Source organism: Ambystoma mexicanum, chromosome 5q (genome assembly GCF_040938575.1).
Source record: "Ambystoma mexicanum isolate Mex_15411 chromosome 5q, UKY_AmexF1_1, whole genome shotgun sequence".
In the NCBI taxonomy this organism is placed as follows: domain Eukaryota; kingdom Metazoa; phylum Chordata; class Amphibia; order Caudata; family Ambystomatidae; genus Ambystoma; species Ambystoma mexicanum.
This window is the reverse complement of record NC_090933.1, coordinates 828,943,680-828,969,327: the sequence shown is the minus strand read 5'-3', so window position 1 is coordinate 828,969,327 and position 25,648 is coordinate 828,943,680. Positions and strand designations below refer to the sequence as shown.

Below are 25,648 nucleotides of genomic sequence, written 5' to 3'. Positions count from 1 at the left end.
TCTGAAATTAGGGCAGCTTTGGAAGGTACAGGTGTTAATCCCTCAAGGTTGGGACACGTGAAAATTCAGTATCTTCTATATGCTGATGATATCATGTTACTCGACCACACTGCGATAGGCTTACAGAAATCCCTGACGCAGACACAGGGCTTCTTTAGGGACCTTGGGCTAGATATCAGTTTGACCAAATCTAAAATGTTGGTTATTAACTGCATAAATATCTTGTCAAGTAGATCACATTTTGGTTTGTACATTGATGGTAAAAGGTTGGAGGTGGTCATTGACTTTAGGTATCTTGGTGTGGTGATCAAATCAAATCGATCAGTGTCTCTTGCTAATCAAGCCTTGAAGTTGGATGCTATCTCAGTGGTTGTGCAACCTCAAGTGGTGGAAAGAAAATATGGACGCTTTTCATTACTGCCAGCGCTCAAAAAGTACAACCAGGTTCTAGTTCCAAAACTAACTTACACAGACGAGGTCCGGGAGGTGGGCTTGGAGTGGGCTAAGATGGAGTCTTTTATTTGGAAATGATCTCGCCGGTTAAGCATATTCTGGGTATTACATCTTTCAACACTAAGGTCCACTGGAGAAGAATTCTTCTCTTACAATCTATTATGTTTTCGCCAGCGGTGACTCTGTTTATTCAATTGAATGCCCTTTACAATCCACGCAATTGTGCAGCGCTTAAGGTCTGGGGGAATTGTTCTGACCATCGTTAATGAAAGAGCATTACTGTTGGATGAATTGGAGCGTAACCCAGACAAGGTTAAGAAGTTATTATTTGAAAATCACTGGATTGAAAACAGGAAAACACTGCTCTTTTAAAAGTTGTTTGAGCATTTTTCTTTGGACATTAAAAATGTCAATTCTCCCCAGAAATACATGACAAAAGATGCTTCAAGATCACTGAGAAGCTTCTGGCTGCACATAAAACTAAATTTATTTCCAACCAACGATGTCCTAGATGGTCGGGCATTGGTTCCACCTACTGAACACCTATGCCATTGCTGTATAATTAATTGTGAAACTTTGAAACATCTAATTGTGGAATGTCCGGCCCTAATAATTCAACAAGAGGATATTTTTAAATCCTATTTTACTAATCACCCTTTGCTAAATTGGGAAACATTCTGATGGAAGCTACTATTTAGTCCCAAGACAAACTGTTAAGTAATGGGATGAATTTACTAAAATGGCTGGTGTCTTTGCATGAAATGTCTTTTTTTTTTAAATGGTTTTATTAAGCAACTAGATATTGAATGACTTGGTATTCTGTAAATCTTGTCTTATTGCACTGAATGATTTTTTGTATGTACGTAAAGTTTCATCTGCAAACTAAATCACACAAAAAATAAAACAATTAAACAATGGTATTAAATACCTTCTCCTCAAAATCTTTAGAAGATGATGTTTTAATCTGTTTATAAAAGAGCCCACTACATGTAGATTCATAAATCCCTTTTATATGTTTTCTCGGTGCATGCTTAATAAATACTATCTTCCGTTTACAGTGGATTCTTCAGGACAGGACAGGACAGGCCCCCTTTCTCGCATGCACAATATAAAAACTCCTGATTGCCACACCACCAGTTACAAATATGGCATCCGCAACAAAAACCCCTCTTGATTGCGAGGCCCTTTCCTGACCACCCCAACATTGGTATCTCTAAAAACAGCAGGCAGGATGTTCTGGATATTAACCTACAATATACCACAAGACAACACAGGTGGTTGGTCACAGAGAGTGCTCCAGTGGTCCTTTGGCCATCTACACTAACTCTGAAGAAGAGGCTTTACAAGAATGCCTAGTCACAGGTGGTAACAGCTCTGTAGGCATAGGGGCACCAAGGCACTCAAGCCCAGTGAGTTGTGCTGGTTTTCCTCCAGTGGGCCATCCAAGACCTTCGCACAAGCATCATTCGGCCACCCTGAGATGACCACCATCACCACCGCCTGTCCAACACCACCACGAGACACACCACAGACTTATAGTGCAACAAGCACAGATATACCGGCACAGCGGACACAGATAAGTTTGATCACTTTATCCCTTCTGATGGGGACCCAATAAGTGCCGATGATACCACCAGATGAAGTTGGGTCATTGCTCTAAATGATGACAATGGCATCTACCATCTATAATTTAGTGCCTGAGGAAAAGGAGAAGGAAGGCTTCTCCTACCAAAGACGAGTATCAGCCAGGAAGACAATGTTGTTTGTCACGTTACTGAACGAGGTGTGGGAAGAGAGCCTAGCCTTGATGAAGACCCCAAACTCTACACCGGCAAAGCGAGACAGGCTTGAGAAAAAGTGCAGGGTACCTGATTCAGCCCCCAAATGTCTCAGTTCACTGCCATCTCCGTATTCAGTGGTCTCAGCCGCAGTAAGCAAACACTCTGTGAACCCATCCGCGAGGTCTATGCTCCCACAAGACCAAGAGAAGGAAAAGCTGGATGCATTTGGGAAATGCATCTTATACACCATAGTGTCTACCGTCAAGGCCGCCAATACCCTAGCCATCCTTGCCCGGTATAATAGGGAGTTATGTTTCAAGCTGGGCCCGCTCATAGATTTCTTGCTGGATGACAAGATGACAGAAGCTCTCAGCCTTTTTCAGGAGGGAGAAGTGGCCTCTGCTTATGTCATCACAATGGCGATGTATGTCACAGATTCAGGCTTCCACCAAATGGGGAATGGCTTAATGACCAGGTGCCAAGGCTGTCTAAAAATGACCAATTTTAGACCTGACATTCAAGCCAAGATGGTGGAAATGCCCTTCGACAGGAATAACCTCTTTGGCAAGGCAGTGGATGATACACTACAGGCCATCAAAACAGACGCACAGATGGCAAGGTCCCTAGGGACCCTCCAGCAGCGTCGCTATTTTTTCTTTTGATCCTCAAGGACTAAATTCTGAAGATCTTCCAGAGAGTACGCCTCGAGTTTCTAACGTCAGCCTTCCCACTCGATGGCAGAGGAAACATGTAGGTGACCACAGGGAAAAACACAGATGCACAAACAGACCTGACTCGGCCCAGGCCCCCACATCCGCACCCCAGTGGGAGGCTGTCTGTCAGATTTCAGCAATGCCTGCAAAAACATCACCACAGACAAATGGGTGCTGGACGTTCTACAACAAGGTCATATGCTGGCGTTCAAACGCAGTTGCCCTCATATTCCACCCGTAACGAGGAAGGAACAACATACTACCCAGCTGCTCCAGGAAGTGCAAGCCATGCTAGCAAAGGGCACAGTAGAAAAAGTCCCACTGCACCTCCGGGGCTCTGGATTATACTTCAGATAATTTCTGGTCCAGAAAAAGTCAGGGGTTCTGCCCAATCCTAGACTGACGACTCCTCAACAAATACCTAGAATCCCAAAAGTTCAGGATGGTCATGTTGCACCGAGTGCTCAACCAACTGGAGGAAGGGGATTTCATGACAACTCTCGATCTGAAAGATGTCTACTTTTACGTCCCCATTCACCCAAAACATTGGAAATTCCTTTGCTTTGTAGTTCTGGGTCATCACTATAAGTTCAAAGTGCTACCCTTTGGCCTGAAGTCAGCATCAAGTATATTCACGAAGTACTTGGCCTCAGTAGCAGCGCATCTACGTCTAAAGGGCATACCTGTTTATCCTTACCTGGATGACTGGCTAACAGAGCTCAGATTCTCTATCAATTATCTGAAAACCTCCCTAACGCAATCACAGGACATTCTGTTTCTAGGGTCCCATCTCAACATGGTGGCATCATTAGCTTTTCCCTCAGAGGATTGAGTGCTAGCCGTCCTGGGGAAGGTGATTCGTCTATCCACCATCAAATCAGCAACTGTCCTAGCAATGAAATTGCTGCTGAGCATGATGTCATCCTGCATACACCTGATCCCATTCTGCGGGCTGCAAAGGAGGCCTCTCCAGGAGTTTCTAGACAACAGGTAGCAGTTACCACTGATGCCTCACTGGACGGGTGGGGGGCCACACCGGACCACCCCATGCCAGAGGTCTTTGGCTGCCGAAGAAGAAGAATATGCACATCGACATGCTGGAACTTCAGGTCATGTTCTGGGCCCTCAAGTCATTCTTGCCTCTACTGATGAAGGGTCTAGTGGTGAAGATCTTCACAGACAACACCTCCATAATGTTTTACATCAGGAAGCAGGGCAAGACCCAATCCCCTGCTCTGTCTTTATAAGCACAGACCCTATGACACTCGGCGATCCTTCAAAATATGTTCCTCATGCCCTGTAACCTAGCATGCATAAAGAACACCATAGCAGATGGCATCAGCAGGGAACTGTGGTCTGATCACAAATGGGAGAGGCAGCAGGACCAAGTATCCCTCCTGGTATGCCTGTGGGCTTGTACCCCAATTGATCTGTTTGCCACGGCAGCAAACTCTAAGCGCAAGCCGTTCACCAGCCGTTTTTCTCTGCCTGGGTTCTTAGTGGACTCCTTCTGATTGGAAGGGTTTATTCCTGTACGCCTTTCCTCCAATTCCTCTCCTGTTACACGTCATCAACACAATGAAGCGATGCCACAGAAAGATGAAACTCATCGTCCCAGCGTGACCCCGCCAGATATCGTACCTGGACCTGCTCCACCTATCAGTGGCACCGGACACCAAACTGCCTCTTCTTCCCGACCTACTCTCCAGAGAAGGCAGGACCATCCTGCACCATGATGCTGCATCAATGAACCCCACGGCTTGGCTCCTTCGGCTTTAGAGTTTTGCCACTACAACCCTTTGGTGAAATGTAACGCTGTTCTTGCCAAGGACAGAGCGTCCTCTAGTCTTTAGTGCTACAGTCACAAATGAAAATGCTTCACAGTGTGGTGCAGGGCTCAGGGCATCACGCCTCTGCGTGTCACTTCTCCTCAGCTCTTGCCATACCTATTCTCAATGCCCAAGCCTGGTTTAGCCCACACCTCCATCAAGGTGCATCTGGCAGCTATTTGTGATACATCCGTTCACCTCGATGGCCATCCTTATGGTCACACAGGCTTGTCAAGGAATTCATGAAAGGTCTCTTTAGGTCTTTTCCTCCCATAAAGGCACCCTTCCTGGCATGGGAACTCAACGTTGTCCTCACAAAGCTCATGGGACCTCCATTTGAGCTGTTACATCATGTTCCTCTCAAGTTTCTTTCTTGGAAAGCTACATGTCTGGTAACTATCACTTCGGTCCGGCAGATCAGAGAGATTCAAGCTCTTTCCTGCAAACCCCCTTAACTGTCATTGCCAGCTACAAGGGTGGTGCTCCACACTCACCCCTCCTTCATGCCTAAAGTTCTATCTGAGTTTCACCTTGAAATTTTGGTACTTCCAGTCTTCTTCCCGAATCCTGTTTTGACTGCTGAGCGCTTACTTCATACGCTGGATGTTGCTCATGCCTTGAAGATCTATGTGGCCCCCTCGAAGGATTTTTGGAAGACTTCTCAGGCTCTTTGTGAACTTTGGGCCTGTTAATCAGAGGAAGGCCCTGTCCAAGGCATCCTTATCCAGATGGCTCTCCGGATGCATCATGCACTGTCATCATCTGGCCAACAGACACCTTCCAGGCCAGCCGAGAGCCCACTCCACCAGAGCCATCGCTGCTACGACAACGTTTCTCTCTGGTGTTCCCCTGCCGGACATTTGTATGACTGCTACGTGGTGGTCGACGGACACCTTCACAAGTTTCTACTGTGTCGACAGAGAGACCAGGGAGGAGGCCAGGGTCGGCCAAGCGGTGCTGTCAAACCTGTCTTTTTGAGGTGAGTCTGTTCCAGGGGTAAGTGTTATACTTCTGTTGAGCCTTGCCACCTCCCATTGTTGTGTATGTGTTACTGCTATAAAATGGTATTCATGATCATGTGAATCCATACCAGGCTCCATGCTGGAGAAGGAATAAGTTACTTACCTGTAACTGTTGTTCTCCATCATGAGTCTAGCATGGATTCACATGCGAACCCTCCCCCGTCCCCGCTGTGGCTCTTCTGGGTTCATACCGGCACCTCACATGATTCAAATCTGAAGATGGCCCTTGGGGGTGGGACTCAGGGAGACAATCATCATTGGATGGGTGCAGTATTAGCCGGTCTACAGTGATTGGATAACAAGACGAAAGGCAGTGTTCAAGCTTTTATAGCTATACTGCCTTCTTTTCTTACTGAGGATTCCCGTGCTGACAACGGGGAATATTCATGAGCATGCAAATACATGCCAGACCCGTGCTTGCGAACAACAGTTACAGGTAAGTAACATGTTCTTAATACCACATTTATGATGTCATCTGTTCCATCCAAAACATTTAAAAAAAATTCCTTGGGACTTGGGTCTCATTCAAGGTATCAACTTATCACAAACGTGCACTTTATGGAAACATGTGCTACGGCAGTTTCCTTACAAATGTAAGCCTTTGTATAACAACAGTCACTCTCTATGTTCAGTCTGGATGTAGACCCAATTGATAACAATGTGTGGACCCTCCTTACACAGGGCTTCTCAGTTTGTTGGATCATCCTCCTGTCTTCGACAGCCTTTCTAGCTCCACCCTGATTGACAAGGTAACAGTCATAACCAAGGTGTTGGGCTGATAAAGTACTGGATATGACACTTTGGGTCTAAGCCACTCAACCAGGTACACCTTGATGAACATGATACCCACCTGGGCCCTGTCTTGTGCAATCCCACATGTTACATTTTTGTCTGCACTAACATTTAACTTCTCCAGCATGGGGTCTGGCATGGATTCACGTGCTCATGAATATTCTCCGTCGTCAGGCTGGGAATCCTCGGTAAAGAAAAATCAGTATCAGTTTCGTTTCTGATCTGTCTTTCGTAGTAGTAACCAATCACTGATCTCTGCGTCATACTGACCACAGCCAATGACTGCCATCTCCCTAAGCCCCGCCTCTGGCAGCCATCTTCAGATTTTTACCGCACGTTCATGTGTTGGGATCCTCGTGCTATTGCTCTCGAGCTGTAGTGTGTTTCGCGCTTTTTCATAGGAAAATTCTCTCTTTTTTTCGGTCAAAAGAGCCTCAAGCTCCACCGTTTCTTTATCCGATCAACGGGGACCCGTGTCGGATTCCTCTACGCCCCTCAAGGGTGAAGATTTCGTCGAACCACGCTTTTGGAGGACTCCAGACGTTTCTCAGGCCCATCTTGGTCATGGCCCAGGAGAAGGGAAGCTCGACGCCCGGAAAGCTGTTAAGGGTCTGCCCTGGATAGCAGCTTCAGAATGTCTTTAAGGAGGACGAACACTCCCTTTGCCTCTACTGCCTGCATGAGGACAAGACGCACGTGGAGAAGGACTGTGCGTTTTGCGGCAATATGTCGGAGCGGACCACAAAGGACCGCCATCTGCGTCTCGCCAACTGGCTGGAGACAAAAGCCCGTCAGGCAAGAAGAAGAAGAAGAAGTCCGAGCTGTCTTTTAAGACCTTTGAGGGCGCCCCGGCGACGGGGGTCCAACAGAAGGCCAAGCACCGCGAGTCCGCTGGCACCGGGAGCGTCGAACGGTCGGGCTCTACGGCTGCCAGGCAGGGCGCACCCTCCCCGGCGCCATCAACCACGAGCCAACGCTCTGGCTCGGGTAAGAGGAAGGCCGAGCACCCAGTGAAGCTCCTGGAGAGACCCCGGTCGAGCTCAAAGGCCCCATCGGAGGCGGAGCGAGGCGGTAATCCTCCCCCCAAGGAGAAGGCAGTGAGCGCATCTAAGGTGGTGAAAGCCTTGATCCACCCTGCCAAGGCCTCTATCGAGACAGTCGCGGCGGCCCTGGCTCAGCCTGTGGAGGCTACACCAGGGGCTCAGAGTCTCCCTGCCACCGCGGAGGGAGTCCTCTTTCAAGCCCATCGACAGGACCCCCGTGAAACCTCCGACGGAGAAGAAAAAGGGGGGGCAAGAGGTCGTCGTGGATTCGGCCTCAACCTCTGAAGAGGAGCTGATCGAAGTCTTAAACCACGGCATTGGCGTGGAAGAAGACCAGCCCGTGGGGAGGGATCCCGACGTAGGAGACGACGAGAACGTCGAGGGTGCCGACGAGGCTCCTGACCGCCCGTCGGAATCCCCTCAACCAGTGCCGCAAGACAACTCGGCAGCCATTTTGTTGGCTATACAGTCCTTATGCTCAGAGATAAGGACGAGATTGCCGTTACCACCAACGGAGGAACCGCTCCCGATGGGGGACCCGGAGCCAGGCCCTTCTGGGAGCCTTACTCCTAAGAGAAGAAGGATTCATTCTCCACCTCCTTTTCAATCATCGCGCCCTGCTCAGCCCTCCTCCCCATCCACAACCCGTGGGGATGATACGGGGACGGACACGGCCGCGACGGGTACAGAAGACAAGGTTTACGATGAGGATCTTCCGTCGTTACCTCCTCCCCGGGCCTCCCCGCCCGACGAGATTGGATCGTTTCATGCCATGATCGCCAGGGCATCCAAGCTTTTCCAGCTCTGCCCGGAAGAGAAGAAGAAGGAAGGTTTCCTTTATCAACGGCGCGAGACCAAGAGGAAGACGGTCCTCGCTGTACCTATACTGGACGATATCTGCGATAAGGGTCTCGCCCTCCTCAAGAACCCATCCACAACGCCCGCGAGAAGGGATCGGTACGAGAAGAAGTACCGGGTCCCGGACGCGGCCCCCTTGTGCCTTCGGGCACAGCCGACCCCGGACTCGGTCGTCTCCGCGGCGGCCAGGAAGAAAGGGGGGGCTTCGGCCTCTACGTCGACCTCCCCACCGGACGGCGAGGGAAAGAAATTGGACACGATGGGACGCAGAGTCATCTCATCGGCAGCGACGACGATTAAGGCTGCAAACGCCTTAGCCATTGTAGCCCGCTATGACAGGGAGTTGTGGTACAAGATCGCCCCCCTGCTGGACTTCCTACCGGATGACAAGAGGGCGGAGGCCCTAGAGATCTTGCAGGAAGGAGAAGTGGCGTCGGACCACGCCATTACGATAGCGACGGACATCGCTGACACTGGTTTTCGCCAGTTGGGCAACGGCGTGTGCCTTAGACGGCGTGGATGGCTCAAGGCAACGGACTTCCGGCAGGACGTGCAGACCAGAGTTTGGACATGCCATTCGACGGGACCAACCTGTTTGGGAAAACAGTGGACGATTCCCTACAAGCCATCAAGACGGACACAGAGACGGCCCGGGCTCTTGGTGTTCTCCAGCAACGACGGCCGCCCTTTCGGAGCGCCGGAGGCAAGCAGGGTGCCTCCAAAGGTTCCAGCGGCGGATATTCCACCTACCGTCAAGCAGGCCGTTCGTCGTCACAGGAAGCCTACAGGGGACGTGGTAAGTCGGGCGGACCCCGCCGTCGTCGCCAGGGAGGACAAGGCGTCAAAGCCTCGTTGAAGCAGGACTGAACCGGCCATGGGGTCGGGCCCCCACCGAAGCATCCCGGTGGGAGGCCGGCTGGTGAACTTCGTCAGCGTGTGGGAGTCCATCTCCACCGACCGTTGGGTGCTGGACGCCCTGGGCCAGGGTCACGCGCTCGAGTTTCTAAAGAAGTGCCCGCGCGTCCCCCCCGTGGCCAGGAAGGAACATCACGTCTCTCAACTTCTCTTGGAGGTAAAGGCGATGCTCAAGAAAGGCACCATCGAGCTCGTCCCAAAGAGGCTTCGGGGCTCCGGAGTTTACTCAAGATACTTCCTCGTGAAGAAGAAGACAGGAGGATGGCGTCCCATCCTGGACCTACGACGACTGAACAAATTCATCAAGGCACAGAAGTTCCGGATGGTCATCCTCCAGCACGTCCTGGGTCAGCTGGAGGAGGGCGATTTCCTGTCGTCGTTGGATTTGGAAGATGCCTACTTCCATATCCCCATCCTAAAGGGACACCGAAAGTTTCTCAGATTCGTGGTCCAAGGGCGTCACTACCAGTTCAGAGCCCTTCCCTTCGGATTGAGGTCGGCACCCAGGGTGTTCACCAAGTGCCTCGCACCAGTGGCGGCGCGGCTGCACCTGGAGGGGATCCACATCTACCCCTACCTGGACGACTGGCTCATCTGAGCAAAGTCAAAGGAGCTCGCCGCGGAGCACACGGCGAGGACCGTCCAACTACTCACAGACCTGGGATTCTCCATAAACTACGCCAAGTCCCACCTGGTGCCCGCGAAGCTCGACACAGTGGCGCTTTTGGCCTCTCCGTCGGAGGAAAGGACGAGGGCCTTCTTGAGCAAGGTGCAGCGGATGCTGGTTGCGGACGCGGCCAGGGTGAGGTCCATCAAGTCCCTCCTCGGAATTATGTCTTCTTGCATTTATCTCATCCGCCTGTGCAGGCTTCGGATGCGCCTGTTACAGGAGTTCCTGGATGCTTGCTGGATCCAGACGACGGGCAGCTTCGAGGACAGGATCACACTCGACGAGAGCTTCCGACGAGCGATCCGGTGGTGGGGCACCCGCGCGCATCTGACGGCGGGCATGGACTTCCAGACCCTGGGCCACCAGAAGACAGTGACCACGGATGCCTCCCTGGAAGGGTGGGGAGCGCACACTGAAAATCTGCACGCGAGGGGCCTTTGGCTGCCGACGGAGAAGTCCCTCCATATCAACGTCCTGGAGCTCAGTGCAGTGTTTTGGGCCCTCAGGTCCTTTCTTCCGTCCCTCAAGGGCAAGGTGGTGAGGATCTTCACCGACAACACCACCACCATGTTCTACATCAGGAAGCAGGGCGGTACCAGATCCCCAGCCCTGTCCAAGGAGGCGCAGGATCTGTGGCATTGGGCCGTCGCCCAAGGGATGTTTCTGGTGCCGTTTCATCTGGCAGGAATAAAAAACACCATCGCCGACTAGCTCAGCAGAGAGCTGCGCTTGTGCCACGAGTGAGAACTACGACAGGATCTAGTGGACTGCCTCTTCCGACGGTGGGGCACACCCCAGATTGATCTGTTCGCGGTGGCGACGAATTCCAAGTGCCGGAGGTTCGCCAGCAGGTTTCCCCAGCCGAGGAGCATGGGAGATGCTTTCTCGTTCCCCTGGGAGGGCCTGTTCCTATATGCGTTCCCTCCATTGCCGCTGCTGATCCGGCTCATCAACCAGCTCAAGAGGTCACGGTGCAGGATGATCCTCGTTGCACCTGCGTGACCGAGGCAGATATGGTTCCCGGACCTGCTGGACTTGTCAGCGTCCCCGTCAATCAAGCTGCCAGTGGACGCGGATCTTCTCTCCAGGGAAGGAGGCGCCATCCTCCATCACGACCCGAAGTCACTGAACTTGCAGGCCTGGCTCCTGCAGCATTAGAGTTTGGAGGTTACGACATACCGGCCGACTGCAGAGAGGTTCTTGCAAAGGCCAGGGCGTCCTCAAATGCTACGGACACAAATGGAAGAGGTTCTCTGTCTGGTGCCACGCACAAAAGATTAACCCTCTACGGATTACGGCTCCTCAAGTACTGCCGTACCTGCTGACGCTGGCCAAGGCTGGACTGGCGCACGCTTCCATCAAGATTCATCTTGCTGCGATCTCCCGATACACCAGAACCACGGGATGGACGTCTTTGTGGTCTCATCGTCTGGTGAAAGAATTCATGAAGGGACTGTTCAGATCGTTCCCGCCGGTGAAGGCCCCGGCACCGGCGTGGGAGCTCAACGTGGTGCTGACCAAGCTCATGGGACCTTCGTTCGAGCCTCTGCACTCAGCTCCGTTGAAGTTCTTGTTGTGGAAAACAGTGTTTCTTGTGGCCATCACCTCCGCACGATGGGTGGGAGAGATCCAGGCCCTTTCCTGCAAGCCCCCGTACTTGACTTTTCACGACACAAGGGTAGTGCTCAAGACGCACCCCTCCTTCATGCCCAAGGTGCCGTCGGACTTCCACCTCAACAAACCCTTGGTGTTGCCTGTTTTCTTCCCGTCACCTTCGTCGCCGGCTGAAGGGACTTTGCACTCGCTGGATGTGGATAGAGTGCTGAAGTTCTACGTGGACCGCACAAAGAGTTTTCGGAAGACGTCACAACTTTTTGTGAACTTTGGACCTGTCAATCAGGGGAAGGCTCTCTCGAAGGCTTCCATTTCCAGATGGCTCTCCGGCTGTATCATGTACTGTCATCGGTTGGCAAACCGACCGCTGCCTGGCCGTCCGAGAGCCCATTCCACCAGAGCGATCACAGCTACCACGGCTTTCCTATCTGGTGTGCCCTTGCTGGACATCTGCAGGGCTGCTACGTGGAGGTCGACGCACACCTTCACGAAAATCTACTGCGTCGATCGGGATTCCAGGGAGGAGTCCAGGGTCGGCCAAGCAGTGCTGCGCAACCTGTTCGCCTAAGGTGAGCCTGGTGAGGAGGTAAGAATTGCTTAATGTTGAGTTTTGGATGTAATGCTTAAAGGATAGTTCCGGGACTTTTTTTTTATTGTCCCTACGGTTCGGCCATGTGTTTTTAAGCATAACTCGGTAGATCGTAGAAAACTTTCCTATGGACCTTACCCGACTTTTCGTCCATTAATGCACTCGAAATCAGCCGCCATTTTCTGATAATCCTATCATTTCCCCTCATCGCCCTGGCTCACCTGCTTTTGCGGCACTAAATCAAATCCCCCGCCCCTGAAACAGACTTTATCAAAACATTCATATTCCCCGCCTCTATCCGTGACGTGACTGAGCTGCGTAGGCAAACGCGCCCAGGCGTCTTCTACGCGACTCCACACAGAACCCGGAAATCAACACAGATGAGCTCACACAACACAGCGCGCCACAATTGGGAATATGAAACTGTACTTTTAAATTAAACCGCAAGATTGTAAATTTGGTAAAGTACATTTATTTGACATCAAATGTTTTGAGAATATTCAGCGATTTTCATTTTTATTTGCTCACGTTCCAAAAAGTTCGTTTTGAGGCACGCAATGTTCCTTTGCTGTACACAGGGTCTTAGATCATCTCACAATACAGCGCCACAATTCGGAATATGAAACTGTGGTTTAAAAGCAAACGGCAAGATTGTACATTTGGCAAAGTACATTTATTTGACATCAAATGTTTTGAGAATATTCAGCGATTTGCATTTTTCTTTGCTCTCGATCCAAAATAGTTCGTCTTGAGGCAAGCGATGTTCGTGTGCAGTACACAGGGTGTTGGTTTACGATAAAATAAGCTCTTCGGTCGCACTGATAATCGCATGGCTGTTCCAACAACGAGGCACTAGGCCAGCACAACGGTCTGTATGTTGCATCTAGCCGTTAGTACCGCGTAAGGGCATACTTGTACTTGGCGATCGTCCCATAAAATGGTCAGGGTGGTAACGTTGTTCACGCGGAGAAGCAACTGGCGGTTGAAAAAGCCATCCGCCGGTGTCTGGTACTCGTGACACATACAATAATGAAGGATGTACCTGTTTTAAAAACATAAAAAATGAAATTAGTCTCACCATCAGATCTTTATTAAAATTATTCATTTTATATATTAGGTCGGGAAATTATTTCATAGCTAGGACAGTGCAACTGGGTATTATACGTCAAGGGGGGGGCTGTAGGATACTGAGACAGTCCCCCAGTGCAGGGGTTGACAGGGAGGCAGTGCAGGTGGAGAGTGGAAGGGCCCAGGACCGAGGTCGCAGACAGTGGACCAGATGTAGCAGGGGAGAGGGAGAGAGAAAGCAGAAGCAAAGAGGAAGGTTTTGAGGTGCTTCCGTAAAAGGAGATGGTTCTCCTCAAGATAGTGCGCGGTACAAAACAATATGCCACGTAGAACGAACAAGTACAACTTAACCCGTCTTTAAAGCTACTGTATAGTAATTAAATTGCGGTATAAACTCATCTAAAGAGTTACTTACATTATATTTGCATTTTCCATTGTGTCTGTGCGTAGGGCAGCCCCGAAATACCACTCCTTCTATGCCGACGTTATTTCTTCTAATGAACGAACATTAAATGGCTTTCGTTTCTGAAATTATATTCATTATCGTTTCTTACGTTATTGCCCCACACCCCCAAAAAGAAGTCTTTCGGGATGGTCCCGGCCTGTCAAGGTCAAATAACAATAGAACCTTATACTGAGTCGTGGGCCATTCCGGCACCCGAGCAAAAAATCAAAGCAGCTGACCTTCACTTTGAACGAGCACACATTCCTAGTTAGCTACATTCAGTGTAAGGCCATCTCACAGGACTTGAAATTTACACTCCATCTTTGCATTTTGTCTGCGTGCATTTGCAGCCCCAGAGAACCATAAATACGGAGACATTCTATATTTTTTGAAAAATGATTTATATTACTGTTTGGTTTAATTTAATGCGCAAATGAACAAGGTTGGATAGACACATTGCATGTACATTGAGCAATCACTTTTATTTACACAATACATAGTTACACATATTCAATGGGCCTGCAACATGAGGAGACTCGAGAGAACAGACAATCAAATTAGAATAATTTAAACCGTGATGTGTATTTCTCAATGAGCTCTTCTTTAGGTGGACATGGAACAGAGTCAATGTTGGGTGGCAATGCAGTTGTCCCCTGCACAGGTTTGTTCACAACTCCATGTATGTGCCTATCTAGGACATCAACAATAAGTCTCTCAATAAAGTCATATTGCATATCCTCAAACACTGGTTTGATAACCCATTGTTTACTTCTTTTAGTGAAGGCCTTATTGTAGCGAAGCGTCCCTAAAGTTCCGGTCGTCCTACTTTGTTGACGGCCAACATTATGGTTATGTGCCAAGACCGCTAGAAGAGTCCGATTTATCATGCCCTCCATGCCAAAATGCAATCGTTTTGGCCTGTACTTTAGGCACATATTGTGGAACACCTCCAAATCTCCTGTGTGGCAGAATTCCGTGAGTCTCCTCAAATCTCTTGTTATAGTTTTATCAAATACAATCTTTTCAATGGGTTTGTGAGTGGGTGTTGAAGGAATCAACCACTTCTTCTTCCGTGCCTCCTCTGTGGACAAATGGCCATGTTCACAATTGTGGAAATGTTGGTTTGTGTTCCAGCGGTGAACGTTGCTACAGTGTAGCATTACTGACCGCCATTTTTCCAGTAGAATTTCCAACGACCCTCCACATGTTTTTGAGCTCCACCAAAGATGGTTGCTGATTGACTTGGACCACTGTGAAATACCTTGCATTTCTTTTTTTTTACCTGCAGCCGACATTTTTTTATTGATTGTTTTTGCAAGATGCCAAACGTCAAATTGGTGATTTATATTTTTGTACTCTTCTCTCATTGTCTTGGCAATTGAAACGTGTCTGTCCGTGGCTATCAGGTCGATCACCATTCCCCGCGATTGTAGTTCTTGCAATAATGCTACAAAGCCAACTTTCTCCATGGCCACTGAGGATGTACTTTGTGATACCTGCACGACCACCGAACTCACAATTTTCTTACTTTCCATGTCCTGAAAGTGGTAGGTGCAGTACTTGGCTGAAAATCCTGGGCTGTCGCACTGTCCATCACCGGCTAGCCTGAACCGTTTGCCCGCGAATGTACTATCAATAGACATTTTTTCCATTCTCCAAGCTTCGCTAATGGCTGGAAATAGATAATCGGTTTGGTATTTGTAGAACTGAGTTTTCGCAATGAAATGGATTCCCACAAACTGAAAGAAAGACTCTAACTTTTTAAAACTTGAACCACTAAAAAGTGCAGCCGCTGCACAAAGTAGATTGCCTGCTGGCAGTTGCCCCAGCATGGGTTGTGCAGACCATGAGAAAGGATGATATTTTGTACAGGTGGCATGTATTTTAAGGTTAGTGCCTCGAATTGCACGAGTCACATTAATCAATGGCTCCCCACATACTTCCCCACCAACCGAATGCCCACATTTCATCCGAATAATAATATCAATCAAACAACTATCGAATACAATGAATTTGGCCTCTTTCCTTATACTGTCACTCTGCATCCCAGCTGGTTCGGCCTGTAACGTTGAGGACATGTCACTCACATGAAAGGTAGAATCTCTGATATCGTCTTCCGCTATGTTCAGTGATATTGATGGTGTTTCATTGTCGTCCACTTCATTCTCTTCCATTGCAACATCTGTTCCTTCTCCGGCGATGGGTGAATAAAACAATTTCTTCAACTTTCTCGCGGTCTTAGTTTTTGCGGGTGTGGATTCTGTGAATTGATCTCCGACTGCATCCGAACTACCAGGAGGACATTCACTATCAATGGCTGGATGTGGTATAGCTCCGTTGTCAATCACTTCATATTCTTCCCATTGGCACGATGCATCTCCAGTCTCAAGTCCCTGCCAAAAGGTTTGACAAGCAACATCTCTCGTTCGCTTCACTGTCTGTGTAGATCTAGTTCGTACACCCACTCGCAACTAGAGGACAGATTGGAAAAGGGATGTTCAGTTTAAACACAACTTACAGTATTGAACTATTAACAGTGAAAAACAACATAATATAGTGACCAGGACACTAACCTTCTTTTGCTTTCTTTTCTTTGAAACTTTCTTGCCTCGAACTTCAACATCAGGACGCTGTTGCTCCAACTCGTGTGTGCATGTCTCCACTTCCTCTTGCGCTGCAACGACTATATTTTCATGATAAGCACATCCATCACGCACTGACGCTCCATCGACTCCCTGAACCGTAGAACTTTCATTAGTATGTATAATAATATCGAAAACACAAAATGTACTTGGGGACCAATACCCACGTACATCTCAATAGCAAAACAAGAAAGAACGCTTTGTGTAGAACATTCAAACGACAATTATTCACGCATTGTTGATCTAGTTACATGGAACTGTCAAGATCCATACCTCGGGCTCCTCATAGACTTCCATTGATGATATTATTGAAGATGATGCTTCAGTAACTCCCTGAAACAGAGTAATTGCATTAGTATGGTTTTCTATTTTGTTAAAAAGAACATAAACTTTGTGCAGGCGTCAACGGCTCATCTAAATAGACCTGCACAAATGATCAGTTGTCTAAAATAAATAATGGATATGTAAATATGATTCGATTTGCTCGATCGTTGGAAGTGTCACCACCCAGAGTTCTGCATCAACTACTAGGGGTGATGTTCTTGTAGAAGAAGCTCTGTCATCTCCCTGAAACATAGTACTTGCGTTAATAAAGAAGGAAGTATAGCGGATGTAATCACGTCATATGATTTCGCTTGATCGAACTGTCAGTATCCATACCTCAAAATGCATAAGAACATCAAGGGACGATGTAACTGCGGTGCACACTTCTGCAAGCTGTTGCGCCGACCCGTAACTGCATGCTCCCCCTTCTTCTTGGACTAATGCTCCATCGACTCCCTGAAACATAGGACTTTCATTAGTAATGAACACAATATTGAAAAAAGAAGACACATAGGAGGGCGATGACAGAAGGACATATCAATGGCTAAAAACGAAAGAAACATTGTGTGTAACAATCACGCTACAAGAATGCAAGATCTGATGATCTCCATCGATGGAACTGTTCGGAAACGTACCTCGAGCATCTGAGTGACATCAACGGTTGTCGTCAATGCGTTGGACTCCTCAGCATCTCCCTGAGAGACAGTACTTGCATTATTTTGGATAACAATAATTATAACTGAAAACAAAGACTAGAGGACGAGTACAAGGGTGTACCATTAGGTAAAATAATTACACAATAAATTAAAACTATTGATTTACATGCCTAAAACAAGTCAGTGGCAGAATAGCTAAGTAAGATTACCCGATAGGCGCTTGAAGTGGCTGATGACTGCAATAACGACACGGATGGAGAATCTTCCGCCTTCATATTGAGTGGATACATAAATGGGGAAATTATTGTTAGCTAATGCTACACACTACCGCAAGGCCGAGAGATAAATACGTAAACTTGACTCACCAGTGGAGGGATGTGGACGAATAGAGTGGGAATAGCGGTTGAGAGCAATTTTCGCCTCGCTCGCGGTGTGTTCTTCTTTATTAGCAATGATGTGGAGTACATGTCTGAGCTAAAGTGCCTGCTGCAGATGCGGTATCGATCACCCCTCTTGTCCGCAAAGACTTCTAGGACTCTACTTTCAAGCTCAGACGGTGGATATCCGCAATATCGGACCCATTCTCTTATCTGATCTATTGTCTTAGGGAAAACATGCATTATAGTACCTTCAGATTTATTATGGGTCTTCGAAGGGCAACCGCCAATGGAACAGGCAGGCATTGTGGAAAGTTCTGAAAAGTAAAGATCAACAATTCTCTATGAATACCAATGTGTTAAAAAATTAAATGACACATAAAAGGTTCAATGCAAGGTTTGTTTTGGTTCTTGGAACTATACACGTTATTCACATGCGGATAATTATTTGAATAACTTTAAAAAAATAGAAAGATAATTTGACTAAACTCAGAACATGTGACTAGTTCCTTGCATGTATTGTCTTGAACGAAAAGAAATTGGACGCAAAATGATTATGGTACATGGCCTTACCTTGACGAACAAACAGTTAGTTGCAGGGATCAGAGTAGTTTCTTGTCGTAGAACAGGGAGCAGTTCACAGGTTGCAAACTGACGAGTTTCCTCGAAGTGGTCAAGGAAGTTCACAGAGACGAAGAGCAGATAACCAGCACCTTCACGGGTTGACTAGCAAAGCGCAAAGAAGTTCTCATTAGAAATATGAAGTGGGTTATAAAGAATTCGAAACAGGGGTGTGTTTGTGAATGAATGACGTGTATATGTCGTGGCATTATGCGGTTTGCAGGGGGCCGTCCAGCGTGAAGGGGGATGCTTGGCAGGAGACACGGGGTCTGGAGGTAGACATGGGAACAACAACCCATGCTCTATAGACCACTTTGAAGTGTACATGGTCTTTGGCACCTCTTGGCCTTTATCGCTCCCTGACAGCTCCACTTGGCAGCACAAGTACCCCGGTGCGAACTGCCTTTGATAGGGCGGGGGGTGGATTGGGGCGGTGGTCGTGCAGACAAGACACAGGAAGACTCGTGAATGGAGACACACTTATGTGGACTGCAGGGGGCCGTCCAGCGTGAGGGGGGATGCTTGGCAGGAGACACGGGGTCTGGAGGTAGACATGGGAACAACAACCCATGCACTATAGACCACTTTGAAGTGTACATGGTCTTTGGCACCTCTTGGCCTTTATCGCTCCCTGACAGCTCCACTTGGCAGCACAAGTACCCCGGTGCGAACTGCCTTTGATAGGGTGGGGGGGGTGTGGATTAGGGCGGTGGTCGTGCAGACAAGACTCGTTTGCCGCAGGGCCTCACCAAGGAGAGGCCATCTAACTGCATGTAAGAGGCAGGCTGCAGGATCTAGTACATGGAAGGCAGGGGGGTGAGTTTATAAATACCTCACCCTCCCAGGAGAATATATGGGTGCAGTTCACCCTGGAGACCCTGGATGCCTAGGCAGTTAGTCAGCAGCAGGCTGGCCTGTGGTGGCAAGGCAGCACGGGCCAGAGGGGGTCATCTCTGTACCCGGTGCCCAAAAGGATGATTTATTATGATCAACCATATTGATTATTTACCTATAACCATGTTTTGTATCAATAAAATCCAACGGCCTTCCTTTTATTGCCAACGCTTGAACAAAGTGGTGTGGTAAGTATTTTTGGGGGAGGAGGCAAGGCCGGGAGGCTTGATGCCAACCCGCAAAATAACATATGTATGTCTGCTGCATATGGGTTCAACGGTTATGTGGATTGAAGGTGGGCGGCCAGCGTGAGGGAGGATGCTGGCCGGAGACATGTGGTGTGACAAGACAAGGCACAGGAAGACTATTCAATGGAGACACACTAGATTCATTTAAAAAATCAAAACAACCATTGTTAAAATATATGTTGGGTTTTATTTTAGATCTTAATTTCAATTGAACATAAATAATAAACATTACACATTGTAAAGTTCCGGTTGCAGCACATCCAGGGAAAATCCGCGGTATTGTCCACTGTCGCTGGGGAAATGTTGTCTAATGGCAAGTACCGCACAGGCAGGTATTACTCTCCGAACGCGGTGTCCGAGCCTCCCGTGAAGCCACCAAGTGAAGCAACGATAGGGCACCAGCCTGTACCACCTGTGAAAACGAAAGATGCAAACTGTATTAAAATGACAAAACTTTCTTATCACTGTCGATTCAGGTAAAAAATGTCATTCTGCTTTGAAAAAAAATCTATCTAGAAAATGCACAATATGGAACCAATTTACATGCATTCGAATGATATGTAGATGTCATTTTATATGTGGGAGACGACCATGACATAGTAGTGGCATCACTGACATCAAAACCAGAGTATACTTACTCGTTACTCGGATTACGCGGACGAACAGTGCCGCGAAGTTCGTGCATAAGCACCATCATCATCCTCAACACGGTCCGTGAGAGGCAGGCTTCCCTGAACTCTGGCAGCTCGGTGATGCATTGCGGACTTGGCTCGCCTTCCGAAATGTAGGCCAAGCACCCGGAATTTTCACGGCAGCAGCAGTTCTCCTCCTCAGTTGGCATTAGCTCGCACCGATTGCACGTGCACCAGGTGGAGACGCCGTCCATGCGACATGGTCCAGGCTCTTCATCCGTTGACTGGTCCTCCCAACTGCCGTCCGAATCCCCATCGTTTTCGCGTGCTTGCCTTTCCAGTAGTTCTTGCTCGGTGTACTCGGGCTCGTACATATACGGCATTATTGTAGCCATTGTGTGGTAAAGAAAGTAAAATAATTTACAGAGATGGTACAGGTGTTCACAAGGCCTAGAAGCGGCGAAGGTAGCTGACCAGAGCACAGAAACGAGTCACAGAATACTCAAAGTAACACAGAGAGAGTAATGGAATCGAAAATCTGCTGCTGTGTGTTGTGAAACGGTGTGTTTATACTTATTGAGGAAAGAGGCGTCCTGCCATTTCCATGGCGACACTTCATTAGCTGAGGCGCAGCGATTGTTGACACGAAACGTGCTTTGGCGTTGGGAAATGGGCGGTACGCGTCTGCTGATGTCAGGCTCAGGGGCGGGGGATTTGATTTAGCGCCGCAAAAGCAGGTGAGCCAGGGCGATGGGGGGAAATGATAGGATTATCAGAAAATGGCGGCTGATTTCGAGTGCGTTAATGGACGAAAAGTCGGGTAAGGTCCATAGGAAAGTTTTCTACGATCTACCGAGTTATGCTTAAAAACACATGGCCGAACCGTAGGGACAATAAAAAAAAGTCCCGGAACTATCCTTTAATGTTGAGCCTTTGCCACCTCCCGTGGTTGTGCATGTGTGTACTGCTATGTATTCTTTTATTCATGAGCATGTGAATCCATGCCAGACCCCATGCTGGAGAAGGAACAAGTTACTTACCTGTAACTGTTGTTCTCCAGCATGGGTCTGGCATGGATTCACATGCGAAACCCTCCCGCCTACCCCTCTGCAGCTCTTCACTTGGTCATACTGCCACGTCACGTGCTACCAAATCTGAAGATGGCTGCCAGAGGCGGGGCTTAGGGAGATGGCAGTCATTGGCTGTGGTCAGTATGACGCAGAGATCAGTGATTGGTTACTACTACGAAAGACAGATCAGAAACGAAACTGATACTGATTTTTCTTTACCGAGGATTCCCAGCCTGACGACGGGGAATATTCATGAGCATGTGAATCCATGCCAGACCCATGCTGGAGAACAACAGTTACAGGTAAGTAACTTGTTCCATATAAGCCAAAGCATTCCATCATGTGTTGGTAGTTGAGAAAGTGTTGTTCAACTTCTATGACAAGGACGACAAGGACATCCCAGCAGGATTCAAACTATCTGGGTGTCAGAAGGTGGATGTATTTTGGATTTAAATGCACTGTAACAGGTTTCGTCTTAATGTTGCTAAAATCAGTTTCTACTTACAGATGCGGAAAACAATAAAATTCACATCTTATACACACTTCATCTTAGTACAGTTTACACATAAATTGACAACCAAAGAGCTTTGCAAATCCCAGTTGTAATATGCGTGTCCATTCATCTCATCTCTTCTCCAATAAAACAAAATGTGTAGTGGCTTATTGTCCCAGGCTTATCAAAAATATCAGACCATCTCTGTCAAGAATCCCATTGTGCTATCGTGGCCTGGCCCAAGAGTGCATCTAAGTCAAATGATGGCAACTCTGCTCTGTGAATTGTTAACTCCCTTATCCAATACCTGCAGTTAATACAATAGTATTAAAATAAAGCTATGTATCTTTAATTGTATCAAAAGCTCCAAGGAGAGAACACATAATTCTCAGGTTACACAATTTGCTGCCTCTCGGAGTAAAAATAAGCGTACAAGTATTCAGAATCATTAATGATTTCTCAATATGGGAAGATACTTCTGTAATGTAAACCACAGCCAGACAATCTTCACTCCTGCCTTCCAAAGGAATCTACAAAAAAATCTCTTTTGATCTTAAGGCTTGTGGGGATGCACAGGGGGTGATGGGTGCACCTGGGATTAGGGGCACCAAGAGCCGAGGCAGCGGACCGGCCGCTCCTCTCGCGGCGGTCGCCTGCGCCGGCAGCGGGGAAGCCCGAGCCGATGCTCAGAGACGCGGCGTGTCACCGCTGCACTTACCTGCTGGAGGGCGGGCCGTTGCTCGGGGACGCGGCACGTCGCTGCCGCACTTGCCCGTTGGAGGTCCCAGACCCAGGGACGGGAGGGGAGCGAAGACCCTCCATGACAAGGAGGGGGGGCAACCAGCCCTTCAGCGTGCAGCGGATCGTGGCTGGAAGACGCCCGGAGCCAGGGCCCACCCATACCCAACGCGACCACGTTTTTGGTCACGTGATCGCCTCAGCAGCTCCCCGCGGATTGGATGGGATCATGCAGGCACAGCAGCCTTTATGGGAGGCGGGTCAACACGGCAGCAGCCAATAGGATGTTGGCTGGTCAGGGCTGATGGCGATTGGTGGGGGCTTGATTCTAAGATAGTCCATAAAAGCCTGCCAGAAGAAACTGACGAGGTTCTCTCATTTTACAGGGAAGGGAAGAAGAGGAGGAACGAAGACCAGAGTGGTGGGCCTATCCAGACACCACGATCTAGAGTAATCTTGAGGACTGCCTCACCGTACTCTGAAGGGATCAAACACTGGTGAAGTGAACCAGAGGACATTATATTTTGTTTTATTAAGGACCCTTTATCCAGTGGAATAAATATAATTTTCAGCACCTACCTGTCTCCTGAAGGTTATTTTCCACAAGGCTCAACAACAATGTTGCTGGTTTTTCATCCTTTTGAACACCTAGGGCCTCATTACGACCTTGGCGGTAGCCATGCCGCTATAGGCGGCATGGCTGCCGCCGAAATCACATCCGGGTCTTCAGAATGAGGAATTACCGGGCCATTCCGAGTTCGGAAGGCCCGGTAATTCCTCCCTCCAAGGACCCGGACCCGGTCCTTCCCCATTCCCATTTCAGCCCCCATAGGGCTGAATGGGAATGAGAGAGGGAGCAAACAACGGGCCATTACGAGTTGGCCCGTTGTTTGCTCCCTCTTCCCCTCGCGGGACCCGGTAAGCCCGCCTGGTTTGACCAGGCGTTGCTTCCTGGGTCCCGCGAGGGAACCTCGTAATGAGGCGGTACAGGGTAAACGGCGCCGGCACCTTTTACGGCGCCGTTTACCCCATACCGCCAGGGTCGTAATGAGGCCCCTAGAACCTTATTAAAGGGATGGCATTAAGGATTAAAACAAGTGGTACTTTAAATATCTACCATATTTAAGTTACCAACTAACTGCAGGTTGAGATCACACGGATTATTTACGACATGTGGAACATAGAAAGTGCTTCATGGGGAAAATAGCCGTACGTACTTTCTATGTATGGGCATGGAAGACCCAACCTGCCAACTGATGTTTGCTCAGGTGAATGTCCTGTACATTGGTGATTTCCGTAAACGTGGATCTGGCTGGCTGCTCCTGTGTTAAGTATTGTCTAATGTGCTATGTAGCGAGTTGTGATCTTGTGTAACTTTGAAATCCTTCCTATTTACAGCTGGATGAAGAAACCTCGATGTGGCGTGCCCGATCAGTCCAGCGGTGGCTCCAGATTTAATGTTCGACGGAAACGATATGCATTAACTGGACAGAAGTGGCATCATAAACATATCACCTACAGGTACAACTGGCATTCTTTTTCTGTATCAATTCAATAATACGAGCTGAGGGATACTCAATATGTATTACACATTCAGAAACACTATGATTTTCTCATTTTGAAATAGTTACTTGACATGTGTAGTACAGTTTATGGCATTTTTTTAATGAATACTTTAATATTTAGTAGTATACAAAAAAGGAGTATAGCACATAGAGTTCGAACACATTTCCTTGACTTTTATGTTCACAAAATCATCATTAAATGCTAGTTCAAAGTTAGTCCAGAAATGTAATATCCTTATTATAACAGAAATATGGCTAAATGACACTTGCCAAACTGTCAATAACCTTTTATATTTACCTTTGACTACACCAGTAGAGTTAACTGTAGATTTGAAGAAGTGTATACCTATTTCCAAAAAGCAGCGACAATAGGTTTGGCGAACCTAACCAAGTGACGTTGTTCCTTTTTTTCTTGCATTGCAGAGTGCACTTGATTTGGGTTCACATTGACTACATAGATCAAAACAAAACCAGACCTAGCAAATTGGAAAATGTTGACCAATGTAGTTTACAGCCACGTGCATTAGTGCCGTATGTGTTATAACACCACTTGAGCAAAATAGCAGCTGTTCGTTTTCTCTTGATATTTTTTGATGACGCCAATGTTAATTTCCCCCACATGTTTGTGTTCTGTGACCCGTGAGTATACGTGGATCACTTTTTGGGGTAGAAACCAGCCCACTATATTGCTCCAAGGCATCCCTATTTCCCACTTGACTGCTCCACATGGCTTTCCTTTATCAAGGCACCCAAGAATTGCATCAACCTTTTGTATATTTCGAACGCAAGAATTCTAGAAATACATATAGAAATAGAAACATATTTTAAAATGACGCACTGCCCCACTAGGGCCAAACAATTCCCAGTAGGATATTGCAGGCAAGTTATAGTTCCTGTGGGGGAGGAGAGTAACCATGGGTTACTCATATCTACCCATAAAAAAAGCTGGAATAAATTCCAAATGTTTTCTGGAGGCCTTAACATTTGAAATTCATCTGACTCTGAATTCTGAGCATGTTCAGGAGGGCATACGAGTCAGGTCAATTGTATAAGCCCATCACAGTCCTCATCCTCATCGATCGAATTACAACAAATAGTCTTCCCATTAATATTTACTTTGATTTAACTGGTGGAATACTTGACAACCATTGCCCATGGGACGTGTTCCTCCTTACCTAGATCTGGTGAGAAAACATGAGTAACCTGTAGGCTTGCTTGGCTGGATAACCTATAGGATGGCTTCTCTAGACAGACTATTGCCATAAAAAAGTAACGCTGGCCCGAGTTATTGTATTTTTGGGATTGCCACTAAACGGAATTATTAAATGTGATGTCTACTGACGAAAGCAGTATTTGAAATATCGTCCACACTTGAGACTCATCCAAAACCATGATTGCCACTAAATTATCTATTAGCATGTTTGTTGGAAAGTATTTGTTTAATAATCTTTGCAATAATTCCTTGTGGGAACAAGCTTTTGTTATGTTCAATTTGAAAATAATGGCACCCTCGAAATGGAAAGAACAGAAGACACAACACTGTAACCCCCATATCAAACCTTTCCAGGGCGCAGATTGAATAAAAGGGTCCAGATT

At 47.8% G+C, this 25,648-nt stretch overlaps 1 protein-coding gene across 2 annotated transcripts in view; it reads left to right on the top strand.

The window, feature by feature from the left end:
* Window positions 1–25,648, top strand: part of MMP16 (matrix metallopeptidase 16) — an 892,963-nt gene that overhangs the window by 410,026 nt on the left and 457,289 nt on the right. For both annotated transcript variants that reach the window (XM_069621310.1, XM_069621309.1), the window contains exon 3: window positions 23,886–24,008. In XM_069621310.1, the coding sequence (XP_069477411.1) occupies window positions 23,886–24,008 (123 nt within the window). The remainder of the gene's footprint in view (window positions 1–23,885; window positions 24,009–25,648) is intronic.